This window comes from Paroedura picta, chromosome 1 (assembly GCF_049243985.1).
Source record: "Paroedura picta isolate Pp20150507F chromosome 1, Ppicta_v3.0, whole genome shotgun sequence".
Taxonomy (NCBI): Eukaryota; Metazoa; Chordata; class Lepidosauria; order Squamata; family Gekkonidae; genus Paroedura; species Paroedura picta.
This window is the reverse complement of record NC_135369.1, coordinates 123,566,678-123,589,952: the sequence shown is the minus strand read 5'-3', so window position 1 is coordinate 123,589,952 and position 23,275 is coordinate 123,566,678. Positions and strand designations below refer to the sequence as shown.

At 43.8% G+C, this 23,275-nt stretch overlaps 1 protein-coding gene across 2 annotated transcripts in view; it reads left to right on the top strand.

Annotated features, from left to right (window-relative positions):
* Positions 1-23,275, top strand: part of ARMC2 (armadillo repeat containing 2) — a 66,577-nt gene that overhangs the window by 25,461 nt on the left and 17,841 nt on the right. The window contains exons 7-14 of one of the 2 annotated variants that reach the window (XM_077302546.1): positions 1,123-1,205; positions 3,113-3,151; positions 4,123-4,209; positions 7,740-7,915; positions 9,277-9,379; positions 9,664-9,884; positions 17,565-17,710; positions 19,882-19,981. In XM_077302546.1, the coding sequence (XP_077158661.1) occupies positions 1,123-1,205; positions 3,113-3,151; positions 4,123-4,209; positions 7,740-7,915; positions 9,277-9,379; positions 9,664-9,884; positions 17,565-17,710; positions 19,882-19,981 (955 nt within the window). The remainder of the gene's footprint in view (positions 1-1,122; positions 1,206-3,112; positions 3,152-4,122; positions 4,210-7,739; positions 7,916-9,276; positions 9,380-9,663; positions 9,885-17,564; positions 17,711-19,881; positions 19,982-23,275) is intronic. The other variant, XM_077302556.1, reaches the window with a different exon arrangement.

Sequence of the window (23,275 nt, the reverse complement as noted above, 5' to 3'; positions counted from 1 at the left end):
GCTGCTGGAGCCGCCATACCGTGTCCATGCCCAGGCAGTGGCTGGCTCCGTTCAGCAGGAGAGTAGGCGCCCTGAGGCCGGCCATCCCTTCCCGTGGCTGTGGCAGCTCCAAGCAACAGTCACGCCAGGACACGGCAGGTCTGTCCCAGTTAGTGGCGAGGCAGTACGCGGCGGCAATAGTTCTGGCAGGCCAGGTGCTAGACTGGGCCCTGGCTTGCCACTGTAGCTGCTATACCATGTCCACAGGCACACGGCGGCTGGCCCCGTTCAGCAGGAGGGAGGGTGCTCTAAGGCTGGCTGTCCCATCCCGGGGCTGTGGTGGCCCCGAGTAGCGGTTGCGCCAGGTTACTTCAGCTTTGCTGTGCATGTCCTGATTGGCCTGTAAAGTGTGCCCAGCCAGAAACAGAGTCCAGACACACTCTGCCCAGGAAAGCTCTGCGCAAATATTAAGATCCATGAAGTGGTAAGGATTGTTTGATTATTTTCATTGTAGGTTTTGTAACGGTTTTATTTGTTTTGTGAGTCACCTTGTTTTCTGTAAGGAAGAAAGGTGGCTAATAAATGTTTTAAATAAGTAATAAAGCTCTGCTTAAAGCTAGCATAAATCTGAAATACTAACAATGCTTTAGCAATCTGACTGTCTCACTTATGACATAAGGGGCTATAATTTGGAGAGGGGAGTGGGCATGGAAAGGATAAAATTACTCCTTTTTTGCCCTTTAATTCTCCCAGATAGGAGTTGTGCCCATCCCCTTGAATGGATATGTGCACAGTCCTCCCACAGCATTGACTAACAGTACTGCTTGGTAGTGTCACATCAACTCGATCGCAAGATTTGGGGGGATGTGGACTTGACAGAAACGCAGCTCTTTATTGGAACCTTTCCATCCTTATAGTGGCCTGGAGCTAGCGTGCGTATGCTAGTGCCTTTGCCTGAGTGGAGAGTGTCTGCATTATGGAGAGGGCTTGGAGACAGAACGAGGGGATTGATTGGTCTTCTACTATTTTTTGACAAAGGTGTGCTCTTCTCATGACTACATGGAAGACTGAGAACATGTATATGAATTGGATTGCTTAGCTATTGAGCTGTGTGAATATTCCCCTCCTCCCTTTTATTTTTAGTGACCAGGACCATCCTGAGAAATCAGGCAGGCCTTCATCGTGTCCAGACAATACTAATTGGATTAAAGCTGACCCTAAAACAGGTACATCATATAATACTAGTTGAGCATAGATTTTAAAAGTCTTTATCAGTTTCCTTTCTTATAGATTACTGCACTGAATCAGCAGTTACAGAAAATATTGTCTCATGAGGAATGTGAAGACCACTCGTAGCTGAGATCGGTGCCTTTCTTGGCTTGTAAAATCTTGCAGTGGGGCACTGGATAGGGATGGGCCTGAACTGGGAAAATGTGGTTCCACACCCGTGAACTGGATGGAGCCAGGAGGTTTGTTTGTGAATGAAACTGGTTCGTGGCCCCACAAATCTTGTTGAAAGAGACTGCAGTCTCTAAACAGGGTTTGCAGAAAGCCAGAAGACAGCCTGAAAAACAGGTGAGTGACTGGAAGGCACTCTGTGCTGCTCAGCTGTATCAGATTGTCTTGTGCAGTCCCTTTGGAGCATAGTTGAAGAGACTGTTCTGGACTTAGGCCACAAAGAGTTTTGTATGTGATGGCCAGCACCTTGATTTGAACTCCATGACTGATCAGTAACCAATAGAGCCTTGTGGAGTGCGAAGCTTCAGCAATGGTGGTTTTACTTGTAGAATCGTGTTGTGCGAAAAACATCTTCCCTGACTGTAGGGGTCAGTAGAGAGACCCATGACTACAGTAAATTAGACCAGCTATCTCCTGTTAAAAGGATCAGGCAGACCCATTCCAAAGACCAGGAAGAATTTGAGTAGCTAGTATTGATCTTGATGGGACAGTGATCTGACTCAGTATGTGTTTCTGTGCCCCCTCCAAAATATTTTTATGGCAGTAAGTTAAATCAGTGGTCCGCAACCTTTTCCAGGCTGCGGACCGGCGGGGGGGGGGGGATCGCCCGGCCGCGCATGCCATGCATCTGCGGCCGGGTTGTGCATGCGCGTTTGCGCCATGCGTGGCCGGAACCACGCATGTGCGGCACTCCTGTGCATCCGCGCATGCGCGGTAGTGCTGCACATGTGCGTTTGCGGCCGTGCATGGCATATCAGTAATGTTCAGGCATCTCAGTTAACACAAAACAAGTTTTGATTCTATTTTAATACTTAGTATTAATACTTAGCATAACTGAGCAACACGACAGATTTCCCAGGCATGTTGTATGGTATTCTGGGGCAAGCCCAAATTTACCATTGAGGTTCCCTCTTGGACTGTGACCCACTGTTGAAGGAGTTGCAAACCCACTTTGGGGTTCTGTGTGAGAACCACTGTAGCAGTTGTAAAAATTGAACTTGGGTATTGAACATTATGTAGAAGAAGAGTTGGGTCTTATATGCTGCTTTTTCCTTACCCAATGGAGTCTCAAAGCAGCTTGCAATCTCCTTCCCTTTCCTCCCCCCACAACAGACACCCTGTGAGGTGGGTGAGGCTGAGAGAGCCCTGATATTACTGCTTGGTCAGAACAGCTTTATCAGTGCCGTGGCGAGCCCAAGGTCACCCAGCTGGTTGCATGTGGGGGAGCACAGACCCACACCCAGCTCGCCAGATTAGAAATTGGTGCTACTAACCACTACACCAAGCTGGCTCTCTACATAACATGTAGATGTTACGTTAAAGGTTTAGGAGGAAGATCAATCCCATGCCTCGTGGAATTTACTGTTTATATGGTAGGATATTATTGACTTCAATAGCTACTGTGCTGAGACTATATTCTTTTTGAGCAAAAGCTAACGTGATTTTTTATATCAATATGGAGTCACTTTCAAATTAGAAATACTATTTTTGGTTGTGACTTATTTGGAGCATACTTCCCCCAATGACTAGTTAAAACAAAAACTTTTTACAGTGAAAGTGGGTTAAATTGTTTTACCTGTAATTTTTTTCATTTGTTGCTTTAAAATATTTAAATCCCAGTTTTATTATCTTTTTGCTGTCATTCTTATCTTGTTCTGTCTATTGTTATTTATAGCTATAGAAGCTATGGATTGCTGTAAGCCACCTTGCAGAGGTTTGTATGGGGAGGTGGAGCCTATTTTAAATAAATAAATACAAAATTATGTTAGTAACTCGAGAGTGTCATGATGGCACATCAGGCAACATTCACTTCCATTTAGAAGGGGGAGCAAATCTTCCAAATGATTTCCCCACACGGTAAACAGCAATGTTGATTAGAAAATGAAACTATGTTTCAGCTTTTATAAAGGCTATTTATTACATTGGATAAGGTTTTTTAGTCCTAAATAAATAGAAAAATATTGAGATAGGATGATATTGTGGCATAAAATGTGACTGCGGTGACTGTTGTACCAACTCCACCACTTGGCCTTTTTCCTCCCTTCTTTTGCTATAGGAGGAGTGGGGAAGTGGGTGAGTGCATCGGAGCTCAGAGCCCTACTCACTTGCCTGTGACTTACGTGAAGCTCTGAGCCAACTGGGCATGCCCCTAGCACAGCTCCAGCACCCCCCTCCTATTCAGAACACTTTTGTGCTTGCAGAACCCTTTCCAGAAAGGAGATTTGTGAGGCCCAAAAACGTTAATCCTCCAGACTGATTCCCTAATAAGTTAAAATTTAATGTACTTCTAGCCAAATAAGCGATCAAGTTAAAGACAGTGTTCAACTTGCTAAACCTCAGTGTTGCTAAGGCTCTTGCACTTCCATGCTAAAAACAGCAGCCAATGAATGTAGACCAATGTCATCTCTGTGGCCAGAATGCAAAGCTGTGGTTATGACAGATAAACCACCGAGACAGAAAAATATCTTGAACTTGTCGGTGTCTGGTGTATAGAGTTTCCTGTTGCTTTTTGATCAAGATAGAATAGATGAAGATTGATTTTGCCTTTTGATACTATACGTTGTATCTTTCTTTCTGTTGCCAAATTCCAGAATAGTTATAGTATTGTCACAGCTTAACATATATTTGTTTTGTGAGCGTTTGAAAACTTGGGTGTGCCTTTAAAAAAATGGTTATAAATTGCAGAAAATAATTTGGGAGCAAATGAAACTGAGGAGGAAGAAAACTACTGGAATATGAGAATTTTGCCAATTTTACATGAATTAGAGACTGGTATGTAATCTTTTTCATATGACATTTGTTATCGCTGTCATAAAATTATTTGCTTGTTGCTTAGGGAAATTGGCAGGTTGTGACGGTTATGATTTTTTATATATATACATTTTCATCTTCTCAGAAGCCCAGAATGACATTCATGCCCCCCCTCCCCATTTTGTACAGACCACATGAGTTAGGTTAGGGTGACTGGCCCAAACTTAATCATTGAGCGATATAGCTGAATTAGGATTTTAATCCTCATTTCACAACATCTAGTTTGACACTCTCAGTGGCTTATACCACACTGATTATGGTTTCATGTTTTTAAGGGCCTGGTTGCTGCTTCTGAACTTAACCTTTGAATTGCTGAAATAAAAAACACAGTCCTGTAAGGAAACAGCCTATTAGGGTTGGAGGCTCCTGTTTCTAAATATTAGAAGACTGGTGGAGACTGCACTGGTTGCCTTGATGGATGATCTGCGGCGCCAGCTGGATTGGAGCGGTTCAGCTATCTTTGTGCTTTTGTATCTGGCAGCTGCATTTGATGTAGTCAACCACAAGTTGTTAGCGCCAGGTCGGGGATTAAAGAGACAGCCCTACAGTGGCTATTCTCCTTTCTCCTGAACGGGACACAGAAGGTAGCAGTGGGGAAAAAGTTATCATGCCCCTAGCTACTCCCCTTTGCGGTGCTGCAAGGGGTGATACTCTCCCACACACTTTTCAACATCTATATGCACCCTCTGGCACAGCTGGTCTGGAGTTTTGAGCTGGGTTGTCACCAATATGCGGATGACACCCATCTGTATGTCCTAATGGATCGCCACACTCCCCCCTGGAAACATTTGCCAGTTATTTGTCTGGATGGCCCAGGCAGAGTTGCCTGAAACTCAATCCCTCCAAGATGGAGGCCCTGTGGCTGGGTAGAAGGGGGCAGGATCAGGAAGTATGCCTTCCCTCCCTTGATGGGGTGCAGCTCACGGCTGTACCTACAGCCAGGAATTTGGGGGTGATCTTTGATGCCTCTCTTTCTATGGAGGCCCAGATTATGAGGGTAGCCCAATTGGCGTTTTACCACTTGTGCCAAATGTGGCTACTAGTACCCTCCCTGCCTCCAGAACACTTGGCCACAGTGATCCATGCAACAGTCACTTCCAGATTAGATTTCTGTAACTCACTCTACGTGGGCCTACCCTTATCTCTGACCCAGAAATTGCAGTTGGTGCAAAATGTGGCTGCTAGGGTCCTTATGAGTTCATTTGGAGGACCCACATCCAGCCTGTGCTGAGACAGCTGCACTGGTTGCCAGTTATCTTCTGGATCAGGTTTAAGGTTTTGGTTCTTCCCTTGAAGGTCATCTGTGGCCTGGGCCCCACTTACTTGAGGCACCATTTATCTCCTTATGCCCACCGCAGGGCCCATCACTCTGTGGGTTTGAACTGGTTGGTTATCCCCAGTCCCCAGGAGGCACACCTGGCCTCGACCAGGGTCAGGTCCTTTTCAATCTTGACCTTGACCTGGTGGAATGAGCTCCTGGAAGAACGTAGGGCCCTGATGGAGCTATCACAGTTTTGCAGGGTCTGCAAGATGGACCTCTTCTGCCATGCATTTGTTTAAGTTCAGGCTAGGAAGAATAAGTCCCTCCTGGTATAGGCTCCCATAGGCTGGACATCACTAGAAGATCTCCCCCTGGGTGTAAGTGCGGTGTTTCCTGTTATTATAGGCTTGGGGGAGGTTTAAGGAGTGTTCTTTTGCTGCCAGTATGGTTTTACGATATTGTATAGTTTTATGTGGGTTTTAAATCTTATTGTAAGCGGCCAGGATCCGGCAGGTTCGGGAGTGGCGGGTAATCAATCAATCAATCAATCAATCAATCAATCAATCAATCAATCAATCAATCAATCAATCAATCAATCAATCAATCAGTTGACTGGAAACAAATCGCAAGCCATTTGCTTTCACTCAGCCTTACTGTCTACAAGCAGAATGAAGACTTGTTGCTCTGCAGTCATGCTGTTAGGATTCCATTGCAACAGAAAGCAACTATCCTATACCTGTACAGTCCTTATGTTGGCTGATTTTTTTCTTTTTTGCATACTGGTGGAGCTTGCCTCATCTTTACTGGAAGTCCTGTTGGCCACCAATGTCCAAGAAAAAAAAAATGGGATCCCATGAGGAATCATGGGGGCAGGGAGATACTTGCTACCTGTACTGTCCATTTTTTCCTCTCCAATATTCAGTAAGGTTTTAAGGGGGTTAATTTTACCTCCCCCCTCCCTTTAATTGACTCTCAGCTACTGGCAGTAGGTTGTGTCTCCTGGAGCACGTTCATTCCTCATCAGGGAATTTTGGGGGAAGTTCCCCCCCTTATTTGTAGAGCCAATTTCTTCTTCATGTCTGAAGAAGCCTCTTGTATATGTGGAAAATGTTAACTAGTCTGTGTGTAGCCTGGTTGAACCTTTCATGGTTGCAACAAACCTTCCATGTTATTAGTAAATATAACAACATTGTTTTATTTCCATTAGTGTATTTATATTAGCATATTCAAGGGATATGAATATCAACTCAGAGAATGTGTCTTAAAGGTCCCACATATATTAAAGTTCACTGTGAACATTTATGCCTGCTGCTTTTATATCTTGTATCTGCAGCTATCATATTCAACCCAAGTCAATTAGCCACTCCTCTCTGCCTATGTGTCTTAGCCCTTCATGCCTACTATGCTGACCCATTATTTATAACAGTAGTCAGTGGGTAGACCCAATACCTTGGCCAGGTCAGGGCTCCTGAAACATAATTACATGCAGTCTCAGACATTTTGTGGGTGAGATAGAGGTGATGGACTGTTCCTGCTCTTATAAATGGTACCCATGCAACTTGACTTGAGGCCATCACAGCAGCCTCCTTTTGCTGTTCTTCAAGGTATATTCCTGCAGCTCACACAGACCACTTAAATGTGCTACTGTTATAGAGTACAGAAAAGGGATTTTGGCCCATAGCAGCCATGGAAACTGCTGAAAAGCTGCACTTGCAAAAGTTGGCAGTAAATGGGTTTTCCTTGAGGTACAGCATTTGCTTCCTTGGAAGCACCTAATAGAAGGTCCTGAATTGAGCACGTAGTAGTTAAATTAGTGCCTGTATCTATTATCGAATGTTTCACAACTTGCTTTATTTTTCTCTTGGTTATTTTTCTCCTGTCTTGAAATTTATATCCTGCCACTCCCAAGCGGCTTATGGCTAGTCACAATATCAGAAATAAAACACCCCCATAACCGCCCCCCCTTAAAACTCCATAATACACTGACATACAGGTGGCAATAAAACCCTCCCCTCCCCCCCCCCCGGCCCTGAGATGTTCATGCCTCAGGGGAATGGAGGAGGACCAGATGTTTAGGTCGGCCTGGGGAGGTGCCCCAAGATCTTCCTAGCCCCAGCCTAAACCCAAGACATGGTTAATATTTGTTTTTCTTTTGTTCAGCTGTTTAACAAATATATATATAACATATTACACATTTAATTTTGCTTTCTTTCCCTCCCGTGTCAAACAGAGGTCAGTGTAGAAAACCTTTGCCATGCCTGTGACAATCTCTATCAAGCTTTGGAGGACAGAAATATGCTTGGCAAGCGATTTAAAAGGAGAACTTTGTTTCTGAAGACTTTGTATAAATTATGTGACATCGCTTCAGATCCTCTTGGCCTGAAACTAGCAAAAATAATTCTGGCCGTGAGTTGAGCTATGTGTTCATTATGGGCAGTGTGATGGCTAATATACCCTGTGAGCGTTCTTGTGTGAAGTTTCACTTTGTATCTTGTGAAATACATTGAGCTTAATTAAACTGCTGGAATAATTATTCCCAATAAGCAGCAGAATTCCTCTGCATATGAGCTGATCAAAAGTTAGCTGCAGTTTTTTACATTTCATATTCTGACTGTAATGGTAGATTTACTTTGAAATCTAGGATGTATGGAAAATAAGTCTTAAAAGTATAACTAACACTACCTCAAACATACATTAAGATAAGTCAGTACTTTAAAATTAACTACAAGTATGGTTATGCCCTTGAGAGGTATCTGTAAAGCAGGAATAGATGATTTGGTTCAGATAAACTGAAAAGTACCTTAATCAATGCTGATTTGGGTAGTTTTTGGACCTATCTGAGCTGAACCGCCCATCCCTGTATTTATATTGCCTGAATCAACAGTGGCCAAATTGCAATCCGGCCAGTTTAAATACATCCCCCCCCCCCGCTTTCTCAGGCAGTACCTGAGAAGGGTGGGGGAGAGCACCTACTAAACAATTGATAATGACAGGTGTGCAGCTTCTTTTAAATCCCTCCCCAAGCTTGGGTTTGATTCTCCACTCCTCCACATGAACCAGCTGGGTGACCTTGGGCTAGTCACAGTCTTGTTAGAGCTGTTCTCACAGCGCAGTGCCATGGAAGCATTCTGGGTGCCCTAACGGATGGAGGAGAGAAGAATGGCGTAAGCTGCTTTGAATACCCATTGGGAACAAAAATAAGGCATAAAATAAGTAAGTAAATAATCAGGTATTCCTATAAGTACACTTAGACTGATTATGCCCCGCCGCTTCATGTGTATGTATGGGGGAAGAAATCCCCTGGCGCACATGGTACACCCTGGATCTGTGTGTGTGTATGCACAACTTTGGAGCAGGTGGGGTCCACTGCATATTGTGGCGGGGGCATGAGGGGTGGGGACATGGTGGTCCCACTGCATGATGGTGGGAGAGCGGCATGCTGCTCTTACACCATCCGGTGGGGGGTGCTGGCATCATACGTAAGCAGGGATTAGTTCTGCTGGCTTGCAGGAGCCAGCCCATGCATAATCGGTCTTACAGTAACTTTGTCAGATTGTCTATGTGTGTGTGTGTGTTTTTAGAAAGCAATCCCGGTTCTTGGAGTCCCTTGTTAGGGCTAGACATACATTTTTCACCTCTAAATCTTACACAGTAAGTTAAAGGAAAAGATGCAAGATGATATTTTAAGTCCAATTAGATATCTTCTATTGAATGTCATGATTTTGTTATGGCTTTCCCTCCTCCCTCTCTTTCCATCCTATTTGCAGTTGAAAGTGAGTGGAAAAAACCTGCTTAATGTCTGCAAACTTGTATTTAAAATCAGCAGGAATGAAAAGAACGATTGCCTCATTCAGAGTAATAAGATACTGGGTACGTACTCCTTTTAATACATTTTTCTGATCATTTCCTAATGTGTGGTGAATATTGGGTGGAGATTGGAACAAATGTGATCCTCTATTATGTGCTCACCATTTTTAATACAATTTCCATGATTGGTGATTTGCATTCAAAAAAGGACAGTAAAGCTGCTTCGCTTCTATGAACTACCACTTTTTACAACTGTTACATTTAAGCTACCTGGATCAAGCATTGTCTTTTGATTTATTAAATATTAACATCATTATTGTCATTAATAGTTCTGATTAACTCTGTAGATTCTCTGCTGGAAGTTCTGAGAGCTGAAGACATGCAAACCAACACAGAGGCCTTTATCTATTGTATTGGTGCTCTAAAATTTATTTCTGGGAATACAAGCCTTATTCATGAGATGGTCAACAAGGGAACAGTTGAAATTCTGCTGCAGTTTACAAAGCAGATTAATTTAATTAATGAAAATGAGGCACAGTTTTGCAGCTCAGGACACCTTTTGGTCCAGGTTAGAATTAAACTTTTATTTCAACAAGTTAAGAAGTTCTATTTGTATTGCTGAAATAGATCTAAACATATTTAGATCATTGTACTACAGGTTTATTTATTTATTTAATTTATTTGGATTTCTATATAGTAATCAAAATGTAACTTTGACTAAGGTTCCAGTGGGAAGTCATTATGTTTTTCTGAATGTTTTTCTGAATGAAAGGTGTAATGTACCTTCTAACAGCGAGGAGGGTAAGGGAGACTGCTTATGAGTAAGCAGAAGTATTTTCAAAGATTGTTCATGTAGCTGTGGATCATGGTTTGTCATTATGATGTGGAACCCCCAAAGTTTTTCTTCTGCCTATGAAGTATGGCCACCCTGACTCCCCCCCAGAAGCATTAGCCAGCTGCCTGGAAGCAGTGATGAGATGGCTGAAGCAGAGTCGTCTGAAGCTCAATCCTTCAAAGACGGAGGTCCTGTGGCTGGGTAGGAAGGGCCCATGCGAGGAAGCGCGCCTGCCTGCCCTGGATGGAGTACAGCTCTCTACGGCTGACTCTGCCAGGAACCTAGGCGTGATTCTGGATACTTCCCTGACAATGGAAGCCCAGATCACAAAGGTAGTGCGGCTGGCATTTCACCATCTCCACCAAGCCAAACTACTAGTGCCCTACCTGGCCCCGGAACACCTAGCCACAGTGATCCATGTGACGGTCACCTCTAGACTGGACTTCTGTAACTCACTCTACGCAGGCCTGCCCTTAGCCTTGACCCGGAAACTACAGCTGGTCCAAAACGCAGCAGCCAGGATCCTCACAGCAACACCGTGGAGGTCCCACATCCGGCCCATTCTCCACCAACTGCAGTGGTTGCCAGTTGAATTCTGGATCAGACTAACGGTCCTGGTAATTACCTTCAAGGCCATTCGCGGTCAGGGCCCAGTGTACCTGAGGGACCGCCTCTTTGCCTATGCCCCTAAAAGAGCTCTGCGCTCCACCGCCACCAACCGGCTAATGGTCCCTGGCCCTAAAGAAGTCCGCCTGGTCTCGACCAGGGCCAGAGCATTCTCTGTCCTGGCCCCCACCTGGTGGAACGAGCTCCCGGAGGAGATCAGGGCCCTGACGGAGCTTAAACAGTTCCACAGGGCCTGCAAAAAGGAGCTCCTCCGCCAGGCATTTGGTTGAGACCAGGCACAACCAACAGTGAATTGAGCATCATAAGGAACTGAGGAAATCTCTTGTCAAAACTGCATGAATCACTTGCTCACACTGATTCAGGTGAATGTGTTGGTTGTGAAATGTTGCAGAGGTCAGCACATGCAAGTTAGATCCTTGCTCATCATGGCTAGTTAAATTGAAAAAAAGAGCTCATTGGCTTGCCAGCTAGCATTATTAATGCCTCTGAGGAATAGGGCAGGTTTTCTTTCTTATTAGAAGAGGCAGTCGTATGTCTTTGTTTTTAAAAATAATCTCTGTTGGATAAGAACAATCTGATCAATTTTAGACCTTTGTAAGTTTGTTTTGGAGATATCAGCAAATATTGGCAAAGGAACTTACAGGTGTTCCTGAATGTTATTTCTTTTTTTTAAATGTTTTTATCTTCCTTCAGACCTGGGTTTGGGATTGAGATTAGATTAGTTACTATGGAGTATGTCAATCTATAGGGAAATATCTATAGGGAAATACAAGGGAAATATCTTGGTGATGATCCTGTTGGATGTGTAAACACTTATTAATGCAGTTTATTATTCTATTGATTGCAGCATTTTTTAAAAAATCCCAAAGATGTATTTCTGGGTACAGGCTATCTCAGTGGTTTGACCTTTGTCTCTCTGAAAAGACAGTTTTTCACTGGAGTGCGTACCTGGGTACTTACATATGTAGTCCTATAGGGATCAGTTCTCCTGCCTCTGCTATATTATTTCTACACGAAGTTGTTGAGTGAGACCATGTGTATGTGAGATCATGAGTGGGTGTTATCAATGTTTTGTATTTTACTAACAAAATATCCAGGAGTTAGTTTATTCATAGACTATTTATTTAACTGAACTTTCCAAGACAGTTTAAAGCGAAATAAATCCCCCCCCAAAAAAAACAAGAAGCCAGTGAAATACAATTAAAATCAGTTTATCAATACTTCTGCTCTTCTTAACACATTGTTTCTTATTTATCTTACTTATTAGGGACAAGGCCCATTGCATTCAGGAGTACAATGGGTGCTAGATTGGGGGGGGGGGTGGAAGAACTCTGCGGACAGCCTCTTCCTCCCCCCAGGACATAGAGAGGCTGCAGGCAGGGAACTCACCGGCAGGGGCAGCTCTCATGCAGCAAGGATCTGCAGCCTCTGAGCCTTGGAGGGAAGTGGAAGGATGAGGGGATGGTCAGGGGTGGGGGATGGAAGGCAGTTGGCTGGCCCCTCGACAGACAGGCAAACTGGTCGGAGGAGGAGGCACTCAAGAGCCGGACAGCTACCTGAGTGGATGTTAAGCACTGAGTGATACTTAAGCCATGAGACACGCTCCTCCTTCTAGGCCTTACCAGAAATATTAAGCGGAATATCCTGAACCAACATCTTGAAATCATGGGAAAACAGTTGAAGTTGAACTGAAATTGAACCCAAAAAGGATGGATGTGATACTGGTAGAAGATACTGATGTTCCCAGAGTAATGGATTTGTGTCTAATAGATGGGATTATTATTTTCCTCTCTAATCAAATTAAAAGCCTGGATTCAAGCCTTCCCAGCGAGAAATGGGTTGTTACGGTGTTTAGAAATGTATCCTCCCATTTACATCTTCATTGGAGACTCTTTTCCTTTTCCTTGATAGTGTCTGGGTCTGGCTGTTGTCTTATTTATTACCCGCTGCTCTTATGAAACGTCTTCAAAGGCAGCCCCACGTACAGTGCAGTACATCTCCGTGCCTGTGGCCAGAGCTTGGGTGAAATGACCATATTGCACCCGTCTTGTGTCAGCAGTACTGTTACCAATTTACCTACAAGCTCAGTTCAAGGTGCTCACTGTAAATCCCTTCATGACCTGAGTCCCATATATCTGACAGATCACCTCTTTCCCTACTGGCTACCAGGCATTATTAATGCTCTCTGTTTGCCAGGTGAGATCACAGTATCCACATTTAGAACTTTGGCATTCACTCCAGGAAGTAGTAGAGAAAGCTTGACTCCTTATTAAACTTCTGCAAAGGATGTAACATCTTTCTTTTCCAACAAGCTTTTAGCTGAATTTTTGTCTGATGTGACTGGCTGTTGTTTCTCTGAAGATGACCCAACAAGCGGGAGTTTGATCCTTTTGACTGATCTGTACCCTTATAGCACATTCAGAGAGAAAGTTGGTATCTTTTCAACCTATTCTATTATTTAAGGAATAAGAGCAATCTCAGAGAGAGGTAGTTTTCAAAGGAAATTAGAAAAGGGATGGAAAATTGGTGGAGCAAAGAGCTGTGAGATGGCTGCTCTAAGTAGCGGCAGTAGTGTATGAGAAAGCACTTTTGCCAGATACCTGTGGTGATGGAACATGGGAAATCATGCCTTATGATTGGCAAGAGTGGGGGGGGGGGGGGGAAGAAGAAGCACATATGGGAATGGGAATATGTTTTACTGGTGTCATATAGAAAAGTTGGTGCCATTTTAGGTTGAAGAGTCACCTTGACAATATTGGTACAGAGAAAACAGGTTATAAATATTGTAAGTAAATAATGCATCACCTGATTAATCACTTCCACGATAAATATTAATGTTAATGTTGTGGTCACTTCTGACAACTGTATTCCTGACAGGAGTTTCATCAAGTTCAGCCAGAAAATGACCAAGGGCTAGCACAGTGCCTGTTAGAAGAACCCAAGTTTGTTGATTCTATTCAGTTCAAAAGTAGAAAAAAATGGCATGTTGTCAGTTTATAGATAACCTGAAGAGCGTAGATAAGATAAGCTTCTTATCTTTCTGTCGTCATATTAGAAATCAGTGTCATGAGGTGAAGTAGTTGGCGGGAAATTTGGGATGGATAAAAGGAAGTATTTAGTCACACGGTGCCTAATTAGCTTGTGGAATTTGATGCCACGGTTATTAGCCATGATACTTCCATGTTCAGAGGCAGTGTATTTCAGAGCACCATATTTGGAGGATGAGCAATCAGGAAGGGCTGTTGCTTTCATGTCCTGATTGTAAACATCTCAAGGTATAGGATTGCTTAGGGTCCAAGAGCATTATTTTAGTTATATCAATGCAACAACAAAGCATTATGGTATTAGCATGAGATCACCGGTTGTGATTTCATGCCAGTGGATTGGATCCACAAGACAGGATCCTTTTATTTACTTTCGTCTATCTTTTCCTGCTGCTCCAAGTGCTATTCCTACCTTCAGGGCCGAAATGGAGGGGAACGGGACTACAGCAGGAGAGGGAGATAGTAAAGTTCTGTTTGATGAGCAAAATTCCACTTCTTGTATCCCTTAAATGTAATCCATATGACAATAGAATTGCTGTGGGTAGAGAATAGGAAGCACCTTTCACTATACAATATAACTTAGTTGGCTGGATTTTTTTTATACAGCTGTTTTGTTTTTGTGGATTAAACTAACAAGGGAGGGTCCTACAAGTATTTGTGGGAGGCATCATATCCCCTCTCCGCACCATTTCCTTTATGCCTTCCCTGAAAGCCCCCATAGATTTTCCCTTGTTCCTCCTTCCTTCTCTCCTCATTCTCTTTGCTTCCATTTATCTTCGCAACAGCCCTGTGAGTTAGGTTAGACAGAGAGTTTCTGAATGATCCAGAGCCATGCGGTGATTTCCCACAGTATCCTGGTGCTTTGGCTGTTGAGAATTAAATGCATTGATGTTGGTAGCACTTCGGGGTCCTTTGGCTAGAAGGTCAGGTACCAGCATTTTGTACAAGTAAAGTATATGAGAGAGAATAGTGGCAGCAAGTGCTGTCCAATCATAGCTGAATTACGGAGATGCTGTAGGGCAGGGGTAGTCAAACTGCGGCCCTCCAGATGTCCATGGACTACAATTCCCAGAAGCCCCTGCCAGCGAATGCTGGCAGGGGCTTCTGGGAATTGTAGTCCATGGACATCTGGAGGGCCGCAGTTTGACTACCCCTGCTGTAGGGTTTTCAAGACACGAATCATTTGGAAGTGGTCTGCCATTATGAGAGAGAATAGGTGGGGTTTGTTTTTGTGTGTGTCTGGGAAGAATTCTTATGGGGTTGGCGTATATGTTTAAAGCTAAAAAAAGGATCCTCCTTTGAAATGACAACTATGATCCGTCAAGTGGTTGTATTGACTTCCTTTTATTCAGTTTTCATACTGAAAAGCCCAGTTAATGAGTCTTTTGACCTCAGAAATTGACAAAATATAACAATGTTTAGTGTTTTACTAAAACTTTTGCAAGTATAAATTTAGATATAATCTAAGCATTTGCTATTGTATTCTTATAGCATCTGAAAACTGCAAATATATATCTATATATAAGGAAATAATTATTTGTAATAAGTCATTTGTAAATAGTCATTTGTAATAACTTCAGCAATTTATTACTCTCATCTCTAGAATCTGCAAAGGAAACAAATGTGAGAAAAAATAATATATGCTCCATGAAATATCTGAGACAACTAAAATGTTTAGAATTACTAACAATTACTAACAAATAAGAATTACTAACAAACAAACTCCCCTCCCCCCATTGTTGATCCTGTCGGTCTGAACTTGGGCCATCCTCCTTCCTTTACCCCAAATTGAAACAGACTGCGTTCTACACTTAATTTTTTGATTGTGGAAGCTCAAAGGGGGAGGGGAGCGGCAAAATAATGATTTTGTATAGATTTTCCTAATGTTGGTAACTTACAACTTTCCTAATGTTGGTAACTTTCCTAATGTTGGTAACTTACAAATTTTAGTCACTGGGTTGAATGTTGTGATAAAACATTGTCCCAGTATAACCAGTATGAAGATTAGTGGGTCTTTGTTATGCCATAGCAATGGAAATGTATTTCTGGCAAGTTACAAAGAGCAATGCAAGAGAAATCTAAGTGATCTTGAGTAAGGAAGACCATAGTCTGGCTGACAAATGAAAGTTCATGAATTGTGACTTGTTCGGGGTTCGTGAACTGAAATTCATGAACAGCACAGTTGGGACAAACTGCCATAAACTTTGGGGCAGTTCATGGTAGCTTGTGATGAGTTGTGAAGAGCAGAAAGCAGGAGCTCCCTGCCACTTAACTCCAAGTCATTTAAACCACCCTTGCTGCTTTCTGCAGGGAACAGAAAACAGAGGTTTAAATGGCCTTGCTTTCTGCTCACTATGAAAAGTTGCAGGGAGCAGAAAGCAGGGTTTAAATGGATGAGGTGAAGTCCATTCCTGGAGTATCTTTCTTCTGTCTTTCTGCTGGCTTTGGCTCACTGTGGTCAGCAGAAGGAAAGGGGGGAGTCTCTTCCCAGGAGATCTTCTCCCCACCATTCTTCTGGTGATGGCCCCCTGTATAAATGGTTTGGTTTGGGGACTGGCATATTTGTTTGGCTTGTGCCCAACCTCAGTCTTGAAACATGAGGAAATGTGGGATATATCTTTTTAATGAATAAAATAAATATCAGGAGAAAAGGCTAGAATGAGAATTCTTTGGGATGTGGTATATTTAAAAATCTGCAATTCACCTTAGTTGATGTGCTCTTTCCCCACTTCTCAAAGCCTTATATGTTCTCTGAACTGGTCAAGTGTGAATTGCTGTTGGTATGGGAATCAGGGCTGCATAGCAAAACTATAGTAGAGGGCTGTTTAAATGTAGAAAGCGAGGCAAATATTTAGCATGACATCTAAGCCATATCCCAGACAAAGAAGCCCTCACATAGCTCAGTGAGACTGTTTATGCACTGGAGGTTTCATGCCGGGCTGCAGACCGGAGTCTTAGTCGTGGCAGGTTGCCCCACCTCTTCCTGCACCCACATGGGGGAGCATTTGGCCCGGTGTACTTCATCCGCCCCCGATTTGTGCTCCTGCACAGGAACTGGGGCAGTGAAGTTCCCAGTGTGTAAACGGTCTGAGACTTGATCAATTACAGAGAGGATGACCCCCTCTATTTCCCTTTATCAGCTGACCACCCGCCAAAAGCAACTGTTTCTTGTCTTGATTAAGTTTGAGTTTATTTACCTTCATCCAACCAATTTCAGGAAGTGTTTCTGGCAAGAATTACCACACACGTCTCTGGCAGAAAGGAGAAATGGATGTGATGACATCTCCCCCTTAAAGCTACAGTCTCTCCTAGTCGTTTTATGAGAGAAGTAGTATAGGTCCTTGTGAAACTCCATGGGAGAACAGCAGCAGTCACCCAGTACCATTTTCTAGCATTTCCTAGTAAGGTAGGCGTAGAAGCACTATAAGGTATTGCTTCCATTCTACAAAGACCGTCCAGAAGGAAACTAAAGTTTATAGTACTGCCAATGTCTGAGAACTAGAAGAACCCGTCTTTCTCCTGAACTTCTGCTACAATCTAGATTGAAATAGGTCTCCTTCATCCAAGAGTACCTGGAACTATCCAGCCCCACTGCCTATTCCACTACATCACCTAAAAAAGGGAAAATTGACATGGCAGCCTGTAAAAGATTCCTAGGCTAGACCTAACCTTGTTAAATTTTCAGAAGTGCCTGGGATTCATAACAACGTGATTTATTAATGTTTAAATGTCTTTCTTACAGCTAACTGCTACTTTGCGGAATTTAGTTGACTTGCCTCAATCAAGGCGTAAACTCTTGAGCTATGAAGCAATTCCAGAACTTTGTCTGATGATGGAGAGACGTATGAATGACAAAGACATATGTACCAATGTGGCCAGAATATTCAGGTACTTATTTTAACCCATTAAACGTACATTTTAGAAGTTGATACATGATTGCAGTTACAGATTTTGAAATACTGCATGCCATCATTTTGTGTCCGTATTTTATTTATTTATTTATTCAATTCCTATACCACCGCTTGCTGTAGCCTTGCAGCGGTTTACACATAAAATTCCAAAACAATAAAACCCCGATAAAATCCCCATTAAAATAACAATCCGGATGGCGACCATACTCTCTTGTAATCCCTCCTTGTTCAGGGTAGGGCACTCGATCTAATTTAATGTAATGAGCGCCGGGCCCGAGATAAATTTGGGAACCAGTTGGAAAACCCCTCCCCCGGGACCCCCCTCTTCCGATGCCTTCTTCCCATGGCACCACCTCCCTCCTACAGCCTACTTTTGACAGTCAGGGGACCATTGGGGACTATGTAGTAGGCTATACAGTCAGCTCCAGCAGAAATGGGGAGTCTTGCTGAAGAATATGCGAGGAAATGATTTCCACCAGTTCTCTTTCCCATTGGAAATGCCAACACTGCAGCCTGTGCTGTTCCATAGGGTTCCCCAGGAAATGTGGCTCCACTGATACTGCTATGAAGCCCAGCCATTCTGTATTGTGGTTCAAACTCTATATGCTCCAGTTCATATAGCAAGAAAAATAAAGACACTCTGGCCACACTCTGTAGTCTGTGAGAGTTGCTTTCTCATTGTCCCATTTGTGTGTCTTTCTGAACCTTTATAAGAGGACTTGGCTGCACATGGACTGTGGCTGTTTCCAGGTAGGTAAGTGCAAAAATAAATAAAATAAAATAAGCAAATTTCTCAGGTTCAGATGTATTGGAGTGAGAAAATATTGATATTTCCCCGTAGTCCTGAATGACTTATGGAGACTGTTACAGTAGGAAGGGAGGAATGGTGTCTTTCCTTGCTGGGAAGCTCCTTTAGGGAATGGGTTCCCTGGAAAATAATTTGGTCACCAGCTGCCACCACTGAGGACCTCCTGAGAACATTTAAACTGACCTGCTGAGAAGTGCTAGAGCAATAATGAAGTGTGAGGGTACAAACCCTCGAAAACTCCATATAACCAATTATTTAGCACTTATGCCATCTAGCATGCAGGGAAGAGGCACAGAGAAATATCCCAGAGGAATAAGGTTTACTCAGCAAAACCCAAAAAAAGTCTTTGAAAAAAGGTTTATTATAAAAGAGAGAAGTGGAAAAAACAAAAAAGGGTGGTTGGATTTTTTTTTAATTGGGGAAAATAGGCAAAATAAAATACAGGGAAAAGGCACCCAGCAAGACAGTACAACAATGTTTAAATGAAAAGCTTTACAGTTAAACTGAATAGGCTAAACACACATTACCTGTAGTGGAGCGGATTCCTCAGAGTATTTGCTGAGTTCCTTGAAGTAACAAGAAGGTGGAAGGATCTTTCACCCCTACCCAACCTCTTGTAGACTCAGAAAACTGAAAACCATGGAAATTTTCAAATGTCCTGATAGATACGGTTAATGGAATTGGACCAAAGCCAACCTTCTCTGTAAGCATGACCAGCTGACATAATGAATGGCACACAGAGTTCTTTCTCTGATGCTAGAGGCTGCTGTAATCAAATATTTATCAGAGACATATAAAATACTCTCTCACCCCCATCAAGCATCTGGTACTGGCCCTGAGCTTCCAGGGCAAATAGGTGGTCAGATCCAAAATGGATTGTCCTTTGTTCAAAAGGGTTTAAGTCTTCCGGGATGATCCCATGTGGAATGGAAGTGAATAGGTCATTGTAAACCCCCAGGGTCCTAGATCCTCACCACACTTGCCTTACGGTTTCTTTCACAACATGGAGTTTACAAGGTAAGAGAGGAGCAGAGGTGGTTTGACGTTACCTTCCTCTACATAGCAACCTGAGACGTTCTGCTGGTCTCCCACCCAAGTACTTACCAGGGCTGACTCTGCTTAGCTTCCAAGCTGTAGTGAGACCAGACAAACCAGGACTGAAGCTTATATCATTATTTTTCATTTCCTATCTATATGGAATTGTACTAGAATACAGTATAGTAGTATTTCAGTATGTGTATTGACCTTGTTTAAAATTAGGAGGGAAAATATTTAGCTTGGGCAGAAGGAACCTAAAGAATAAAAGTTCTGATCATGCATATTTCTTTTTTAATATGTAGCAAACTTTCTTCCTTCAATGATTGCTGCTCAGCTTTGGCAGATTGCTCCAGATGTTACATCTTATTTTTAGCCCTGCTAAACAAACACCCAAAGAAGCAGGTCAGTTTTTTTTCCCATCTCTGTTTTATATTTTAATCCTCGGATGTGTCTGTGGTGTTGTATGTGTGTAAGTCCATTTTCATTGACCTACTTTTATATACATTTATATGATAAAATTTTAAAATGGTTGACCGCATTTCTAAGTAGTAAATTATTGAAATGGACTCAACTTAGATTAACAGTTCAGGGAAACCTAAAGCACAGTTGATTAACTTTGCACAGAGTTGTTTGGAATATTATTATTCTTAGAGACTTTCACTTGTGTGTTTGTGTATGTGTGTTTAAGAATCAGGAGTAAGCCATATAAGGGCCGGACTATAAGGGCTGTTTTTGGCCACAATAGGTTTTTCCTTAAGAAATCCTGTTTTTCCCAAGGTGAGCTACCGCACAGTAGCGGCCTAGGGCTGGCAAAAGTGAATGGAGCAAAACCTTGGTACCAAGGTGTTATTAACAGGCACACAATATAGCTGAAGCTAAGAAGATGTGAATCTGGTCATTGCCTGGTAGAAAGATCATCTGAGAACTGGCATGCTGTTTCCAAGGAGAGCTAGTAGACAGAGGCAGTAACAGTGCAAGCCAAACGTAGACCTGAGGCCTGAACATCCCCTCAGCCCACAAGGGGCCACAAGGGAAAGGCACCCAGTGGACAGGATGCCTACTCTGTCCCTGCCAAGGGTCTGACTGACAGCAAAAGTAATGCAGCAGAAGTGACGCCCACACATATGCATCCCTGATGAAAGCCACAGATGCCCTTCCCCTGAAAAAGTAGAACGGGGGTGGGTGGGTGGGGTGGACATGATACCAGGCTTGAACACATAGCCCTAACCATCCATGATTAACATTCTAACCACTGGGCCAAGAAGGCAGATGGAAAGGAGGCATGCCATCAGGCGGCACGCACTCCATTGTAGTCCTGACATTCCCACCAGCCATATGGAGCCAGGAATGTTGAAAAGACAGGCGTGGCCAAGTGGGAAGGCACAGAATATCATGGTTAGGACTCTTGGTTTGATTCCCACAGTGGTAGGCAAAAGCTTCGGAGCTGAAGCTTTCCCTCCACAAACAGCAAGAAGAAACAGGAAGATAAAGCTGATGGGCTGACTTGGAGATCCATCATTTTGGCAGGGGTGCATCACCCTGCAATGCTGAGCACTTGGGAGCAGCTCCTCTGGCCCTCATCCACCATTATTGTCAGCATCACCAAGTTGCATCGCTTATCAGATAAAAGCATTGCTGTGGAGAAATGTTGTACCTGGAGACCATTCCTCCATGTGGCAACAAATACACGTCACCTTGGACCACCAACCAAGGTAGTAGTTCTCCAGAGTCTTAGGCAGAGAAGGGTATCTCACATTATCTGCTGAATTCTTTAAACTGGAGATATACCTGGGACCTTCTGCATGCCATGCAGATGCTCTGCTAGTGAACCTTGACTCCTCTCCATAAAGACCAACAACAGCAAAACCGCCATGAGCTTCTCTCATCCAGAGCCCATCTGCTCAGATATGTGACGAGGAAGCCATAGGTGGGGGGAAGGAGGATACGGGACAGGGAGGGACGTGGAGCTGGGTTTTATCCATTCAGAAACAGACAGAGCCAGAGTTATAGAACATCTCTCTGCTGTTCATTGAACAGCAAATTGTGATGAGGTCTGATGAACAGGGTACCAAACACCCTCTATCTGCAATGGCTCCTGTGCCTTTGCAGGCTGCTTCAGGAGCCACAGGGAGGAGGAAGAAGAAAAGTTGGTTCTTATATGCCACTTTTCTTTACCTGAAGAAGTCTCAAAGCAGCTTACCTTTCCTCTCCCCACAACAGACACCCTGTGAGGTAGGGGAGGTTCTCCAGATTAGAAGTCCACGCTCCTAACCATTACACCAAGCAAGCTGAGCCGTCCCTAGTACAGTTTACGTGTGAGTGGGATGCACTTGTCAGGCAGAAGGCTGCCCAAGGCATGAGGCTCCAGGAGTCAGGCTGGAGCTGGTGGCTGAACATGCTCCCATAGGTCTCCCTGAAGAATCGCCACCTGCAGAGATGCCAAGTGGAAATGTGCAGTGATAGAAGACAGCACAGACACTCTGCTAGTTACAGTCATGTCTGTGGGGCCCCAGCAGGATCTCCTATGAGGAAATTCCAGTGCCCGTCCCCCCCCCCCCCGAACTGCATGTAGTGGCCATCCAGGGTCCGTTCTGCATGTTAGATAATGCATGTTAGAAACAGATTTTCCTGTTCTGCACAGGAAAATCCAACTGCGAAAGCACACTTAAACTGCATTACCCAATGTGTGTGGAATGGACCCTAGTGACATTTACTGATCCTGTGAGAGGTAAAAAGGTAAAGGTATCCCCTGTGCCAGCACTGGGTCATGTCTGACCCTTGGGGAGACGCCCTCCAGCGTTTTCATGGCAGACTCAATACGGGGTGGTTTGCCAGTGCCTTCCCAGTCATTACCGTTTACCCCCCAGCAAGCTGGGTACTCATTTTACCGACCTCGGAAGGATGGAAGGCTGAGTCAACCTTGAGCCGGCTGCTGGGATTGAACTCCCAGCCTCATGGGCAGAGCTTCAGACTGCATGTCTGCTGCCTTACCACTCTGCACCACAAGAGGCTCTCTGATCCTGTGAGAGAGTGCTCTGCAAGTACACTATCCAGTGCTGCTACATAGAGTTTTGATCCTACAAGACAATGGGTGACTAGCTGAACCATAGAGTCAGCTGCCAGTCAGCCCTAACCACGTTTGTCCCTTGTTCCTTGCATGAGAGAGGGGAGTGTGCTACCTGTCCAGTATGGAGCTGCCAGCATCACTGGCCTTCCCCCATCTCCATGTCTAGAGATGGGTGTACTATCTGGGTGTACGCCCCATCACATGACATGGGATGTAATGCTGGGTGTGTTTGGTTCAGATTGTCCCTTTACACCAGCCTTTGTCAACTTTTTTACCATTGAGAAACCCCAGAAATGACATGATGGTGCAAAATAAAGTTGGGAAGCATAGCTGTGCATGCCCACCTGGGGCTCCTCCCCTTCCCACCCTCTCCAGGTGCATCATTGGCAATTTGGGGCGGGGCGGGGAAGGCAGGTCAGCATGACCATATATGAAAATCAGGCCCTCCAGTTCTCTCCCAGGCATTTTATTCTCTTTCTCCTCCCACTGACCAGGTAGTGTAAGGTTAAAGAAGCCTTTCCTGAAGTTTCCAGGACATTTTTTTCTGAAGTCTTTCTAGCCCCTTGTATCCTCCAAATATATGTCCCTTGCTTGTTATCATCTGTCTAGCTGGAGGGATGTGTGTGTAA